A 6,306-nucleotide genomic window follows, 5' to 3' on the forward strand; every position below is an offset into this window, starting at 1 on the left:
GCAGGGAAGGAAGATGTTAGGGATTCCTTGGGAAATCAGATCTCCCCCGAGGGCTCTACATGAGGCACTAAGCAAGGCTGAACCTTCCTCCCTGCTTAAACTAGGACATGGCTTTCAACCAGGATTCAAAAGCCATTTTGCTGCAGGCATGTTTCCGGATTGGAATGGTAAGAACAGTTTGGATAAGACTTCTAAACGCCATTTCTTGTGTTGGTTTAAAGAGCAGTGTGTGACAGGAGTTTTGGGCTGGGACGTAGCGGGATGACAGCCGAAGATGGGCAATTCCGCCTCTACAGCCACTGTGCCCTCATGCAGGTTTGCAGAGCCACTTCTCCCAGCTGAAGAAGTGAGGAAAAGCTCTTTTCCCCCGCCGCAGCCTGCCCTTTCTGCAGGGGAAGGATGTGAAACCCTCCCCAGAGCCGCAGGGGAGCAGCCAGACCCTTTGCATTGGCTCACTGGTTGGTGTGTGGAAGGCGCAGCCCCAGACAGGGGGTACCTTTGCCTGGGTGGAGGCCAGGAGCCTCCAGCTCAGCATTTGTGAAGTGCTGACGAAAGGATTAATTTAGTAACTAATAACGAGGCAATCAAGCCATTATTTGGTTGGTGTTTTGCTGCCAGCTGCTTGGTAAGAGCTCTTGAGGCTGGCTGCAGTCACCTCTGCTGCCTGCCCCACTCATCCTCACTCTCAGACACAGCCAGGGGCTTGGGGAGGCAGATGGGGAAGTGCCCATCCTGCAGCATGTCCATGCTGTCACCCCATTCCTCCTCACAGGGATGGAGCTGCCTCTGTCACCTTGCAGACAGCGGGGATGAATTACAGGTGCTCCAGCTGCCATCCCTGAGGAAAGGCCTCAGATACATCACCCCTGCTCACCTCTTCTGCAGCCCAGCTGGAGCACATTGCTATGTTAAGCCAGGTTGAAAAACACCACTAACAAGCTGCCCCTCCAGGGGTCTTTAAAGGGGAAAAAGGATGCTGGAAAGCCACCTGCCGTTACAGCTGCCTCATCCAGATAGGGTGTCCCAGCAGCATCCAGTCTCACCATCTCTCAAGTAAGAGCACAGGCTGGGAACTGGTGGGCAGCAAACCTCAGGAGAGGGCTCTGGAGGGGAGACCTGCCCAGGTACATGGGCTGTGGGTGGCTCAAATGAGGAGTGTACAGATGTGTGCAGATGTGACCAGCCACTTCTGCATCTCTCCGGGGGGCCCTGCCTGTCTCCAGGACCAAACCAGCGTGGAAACTGCTGGGGCATTGCTGTCCTCTGTCCCCTGGGGACTGTCACTGGTGGCTCCCCATCTGCTGGGTGGCCTGTGCCTCAAGGGCTGGGCTGTTCAAAGGACTCTGTCCCAGCTGGGTTGGAAGAGCTGATGGGCTGTTCCAACAGGCAGGGATCAAACAGACCACGTCAGTAAATAATCACAGGGTCTCACTTTTGGCTTAACTACTCGCACATTGACGCACTTGGGATGCAGACATGCACGTGCCCAAGGAGGTGATGGGAGTTGGGAGCGGTGGTGTCCTCTCCCCTCCCCAGCCTCATAGGAGCCAGGTACACCAGGAGATACTGCTCTGCCTGCTGGTGCATCCACCCCAGTGTAGTCACTGAGGTCTTCCAGCTGAAGTTCACCCCCAGGGTCAGTTTTATTGCACTTTTTATTTACAGAAAACACAGAAATAAAGCATTAAATGTGTTGGGCTTTTACCAAACCACCCAATCACTTTGTTTTTTCCCTTTTTTTTGTTTTCCTTTTGTGATTTTTTTTGGCACAAAGAACTATCACAGGTGCTACCAAACCACCATGTACGAGCAGCTGACCAACTGCCCAGCCCAGTAACAGGATTTAAACAGACATTATCGCACTGAGATCAAAACCAAGGAGGTTGTTCCACGTTCAGCTTCCAGTCTAACCTGCTCATCGAGGGGCAAGGGGAGTTATTCTGGAGGGGATGACACCATTCATAAATTATATTTATATTTACCTCTTACATTGTAAAAGTAAACAGTGCAAAAGTACAGTACCCCAGGTACCCTTCGGTTTGGAAAGCTTGAAGGTTGCTTTATACGTTTTGTGTGTTTTGTAAACATTATAACCCATCCACAGTTCTATAGCTCTTGCTTGGAGAGACCCGACTCCTCTTGTGTCCCAAACGTATTATTGAGGGGCAGCAATCGCATCCCCCGGACTCAGCTGCTGAGATTCCTGCTCAATGTTTAGTGCAAATTTTGGAGAGGAAAAAGAAGAGAGAAAGAGGGGAAGGGGGGAACCAAAACAAAACAAAATAAGGCAACAGTTAGAAAGAGTCCGTATCAAAACTGGGCCCCCCCCGGGGCTGCCTTAGGAGAAGGGCAGGAAGTCTCTCTCCTCCACCAGGCTGATGGAGAGGTTCTTCAGCTCCTCCTCGGAGGCGGCGGTTCTGTAGCCGAGCTGCGCCAGCACGTGCTGGCAGGCGTGCTGCGTGAACGCCACGATCTCGTAGGACAGCCGGAACCGCCACTTCTCCGCCGTCGCCGCCGAGTTGCGCACGGTCCCGTACTTGTGTTTGGAGGAGGACCTGTCTCCTCGGGTGTTGTTCTGTATCCAGCGCTCCACGTTGCTGTCCATAGGGATGCCCAGGAAATCGTAGATCTCCTCGGTCTTTTTCATAGGGTTCCTAGCCAGGTCTTCGTACCGCACCAGCATGTACTTGCCCTTGAGCCACGGTGGCCGGTTGAGGCCGGTGGACACGGAGTTCCAGAAGTCCTCGCACACCGTGGTGAGCTGCGTCACGTCCAGGTTGTACGGCTTCCTGCCGGTGCCGTCCCAGATCCTCCACAGCCGGTATGTGTCCCGGAAGGTCTCGCTCCGGGATGCCAGGATGCCGCGGGGATCCCTCACCAGTTGGATAACCTTCAGGTTCAGCCGCGGGTCTTCCACCAGCGCCCGGAGATCGCTGACCTCGGGCACCCGCACGGTTTTGATGGCCACGTGCCCGTGCTCTCTGCAGGACTCGGTGGCCAGCGTCAGGTTCAAGGTCCCGCACTTCTTCACGCAGTCTCCCTCCTCAAGGTGGAGATCGATGGCACCCAGGGACTCACAGACAGGTGGAGAGCACAGGGCCTTGCTGGCTCCCCTGCGGAAGAGGCGGTCAGTGGTGTGGTTGACAGGCTGGGGTTTGATGTAGTTCTCCAGGAAGTAGAGGTCGCAGTCGTACAGGCTCCTCAGCAGGTCTCAAAACGCCTGTCCGTCGTGCTCTTGCTCTGGGTCAGCTTTGGGATCAGGGTGTACTGGACGTGGTAGAGGGGCTCAAATAAATAGAAGACATCGAAGTGCTGGTTAAACAGCTGCCCAACGAAGGAGGAGCCACTGCGGGTGGTGGCGAGGATGAGGACGTGCGTCTTCCTGGACAGGTTATAGGAGAAAGTGGGGCTCTCGTCACACAGCCGCTCGGCCACATCGGTGTCCTGGCTCAGGCTGCAGTTCACGGGGCTGGGGATGGGGCAGCTGTGGAAGGACTTGGCCGTGAAGGTCCGGATCGCTGTGTACTGGATCGCAATGGATGCCAAGGCTAGTAGGAGGACAGCCTTCCAGGAACATTGCATGGCTGGTCACCTTCATGGAGCTCCTTCACAGGTCGTTTCGGTGTCTGCAACCCAACAGAGAAGTCACGGGTTGAGCAAGGAATGCCAAGGAGGACCCAAGTATCCTACTGATGGGGATATCAATGAACAAACGCCCTCCCAATGCATGTACATCAGCCATCACCATCCCCGTGGCCCAGACAGGCAGATGTTAGAGCCTGGTGGGCACACAGTCTGTGTGCCTCCATCCAGCTGCAAACCCTCCTCCCCAGCTGCCTTGTGAGTCACTTGTCACCCCTTCAGCCAGTGCCTTCAACACCCGGCGCAGGAGCCGTGGCAGGGAAAGGGCAGGGGATGGTGCCAAGCACTGTCTGGAGAGGCTTGTCTCCATCCTTTCCGTCCAGCTGGCAGGACAAGGCACGGCCCTTCCATGGCCAACAACCTCCTGCTTTGGAAAGGGGTGATGGCTCTCCTAGAGCTGCAAACCTGTTTGCTTACAGGTCCGCCAGCCAGGCCAGCTCAGTCTGCCAGCCTCTGGGGATGAGAAGCAGACAGAGCTGTGCCCTAGCTGCCAGCCCAGTGTGCCTCCAGCACTGAGCTCCTGTACTGGCCAGATCCTGCTCAGCTCTGGGGTTCAGGCCCCCTCCTATTCTGAGCACCAGAAAGGGGAAAGCAATGCTACAAAGGAAGAAGCACGAGAAACTGCATCCCTCCATCCTCAACTGGCAACAGTGCAGCAGCAGGAGACCTTGGCACCAGGGATGGGTGCAGGGAAGAGCAGGGCTGTAGCTGCAGAGGCCAACTTCAGTGGAGCTAACCCCTGCCTTGCTGCTGCCTGCACGTGGACAAGGGTGGGGGAAGCTGCCCCTGAGCATGATGCTTGGATGGGGTGCTCAGGGATGGCTCAGTGAGGAGCACCCCCTCCCTGGAGAGACCCTGTCACGCAGTGAGTGATGCCAGGAGAACTGCTCAGCCCTGCAGGTGAGTCAAAAACCTCCTTCCTTGGTTTTTCAGTTATTACTTTGTTATTCACCAGTTTCCCAGCTACTTGGTGCAGGCAGGAGGCTGCAGGAGCCACCAGCTCCAGAGACCTCTCCCCGCACATGGAGGTTTAGAGCAGGACACCAGCATGTGGGCTTCAGCACAACTGCTGCAGGAAACCCCTGCCACCCATCACTGTGTCTGTACACCAACAGCTATGCTTTAGACCTACGACGATGCTTTGAACAAGGGTTGCTTCTCCCAGGCTGTTGCCTGCCAGGGATGGTTGCAGATGCTTGGCTATTGCTGCTCCTGGTTTGGGGTTACCCCCCTGCAGAGGGCAGACCTGGCCCCAGTGTCCACATGGGCTATTCTTTTCCTTGAATCAAGTGTTTTTCCAGGTCTGGTAAGTCAGGGCAGGACAGGAGCATCCAGGCTGGCATCTCCTGGCCCAGGTGGCTCCTATGCGCTGCCTAGGTGGGAGCTGCAGTGGGAAGGCTTTCCTGCTCTCTAGTGCTGGCCGGCCACACTGCATCCTTCACACACAGCCTCAGCTTCCACTCCTGGCTGCGCTGCTGATGATGCTGGAGCAGATGTGACTCAGATTGTCCCAGGATGTGGTGAAACCTGCTGCCAGCAAAAGGTAACCAGAGCCCAGTGCCTCCACAGTCCCAGTTCCTGATGGATCAATGGCTGAGAGTGTTTCCCCTGACCCGGACCTTGTCCCCTTTGCAACACAGAAGAAACGGGTCACTGATTCACCTCGTTGGCAGAGCAGGTACAAAGCTGCAGCCCAGCTTCAGCCTAACCCTTCACATGTGCCCTGCCTGTCAGCGCTGCAGCCAGGGATGGCTTGGGGAGGGTTCCTGATGTCTCATCGGTGGCCTTTAGAGCCAGACGGAGCCTGCCTTCAACCCCCGCCGGCTCTCCTGCCTCCTCCCATCACTGCCTGTCCCCAAGGGGCTGCAGTTCCCACACAGCCCAGCCCTGGGCTTGAGAGGCAGTGGTGATGGGTGCTCTTGGGGGGTTCCTGGGGCATCACTTCAACTCACGCTCCCCCCTTCTTCATCTATTGGACACAGCCAGGCTGGTGTGAACCACACAGCCCAGGAGGAGCTGTGCATGTCTTGGAGCAGGCAACACACTGCAAGGGGATGTCTCCTACGCACACATGCAGCAGGATAACCACCTGGTCTCCCATCCCTGCCCTGAGGAACCTCGTTCTTACACTGGCCTGTGCCTCTTCAGGCACTGATACCAAGGCCAGCAGTCCAGAGCAGCAGCTGGAGTGAGGGCCATGCCCATGTGGGGCTGTATTGGAGAGTCCTGTGTGAGGCACGTACTGTTTTGGCTCCTCAGCCCCAGAACGTGGGATGCTGTGACCATGGGAATCATCCGAAATGCTGGCCTCACAGATGTTTCTGTGCTGTAAAGTGTTCCCAGCTGAAATCTCCCTCTGCTCTGTCTCCAGCTCAGCTCCACCAAAGAGGATGAGCAAATACAGCCCGAGGGTGGGAGCTGAGTCCAGCAGGTCCCTCAGGCAGCTGGGACTGCGGGATGGAGAGCTGGGGTGGGGGGAAGCACTGCAAGGGGCCTGTGGGAAGGCACATGGGCTCTTTCTGCGCTGTGCTGGGGTCGCTATTGCCCTTTCCCCGACCCTAACCCCCCCTCTGGTGACAGCATGCCAGACTGCGCTCCACTGCCTCCCAGCATCCCCGCCGGCTGCCCGCAGTCACATCAGGACCAGACTGTCCACAAGGGATG

The 6,306-nt window shown here is 56.5% G+C and overlaps 1 protein-coding gene across 1 annotated transcript; it reads right to left on the reverse strand.

Annotated features, from left to right (window-relative positions):
- Window positions 1–1,619: 1,619 nt before the first annotated feature.
- On the reverse strand, window positions 1,620–3,582 carry LOC104403477 (carbohydrate sulfotransferase 1-like). The gene is given in 2 exon segments (XM_010011624.1): window positions 1,620–3,213; window positions 3,216–3,582. Coding segments are annotated over 2 exon segments (1,242 nt in total). The 3' UTR covers window positions 1,620–2,338.
- Between the last annotated feature and the right edge of the window lie 2,724 nt (window positions 3,583–6,306).

The sequence above is a fragment of the Nestor notabilis genome, unplaced genomic scaffold, assembly GCF_000696875.1.
Source record: "Nestor notabilis isolate BGI_N333 unplaced genomic scaffold, ASM69687v1 scaffold13573, whole genome shotgun sequence".
NCBI lineage: Eukaryota > Metazoa > Chordata > Aves > Psittaciformes > Psittacidae > Nestor > Nestor notabilis.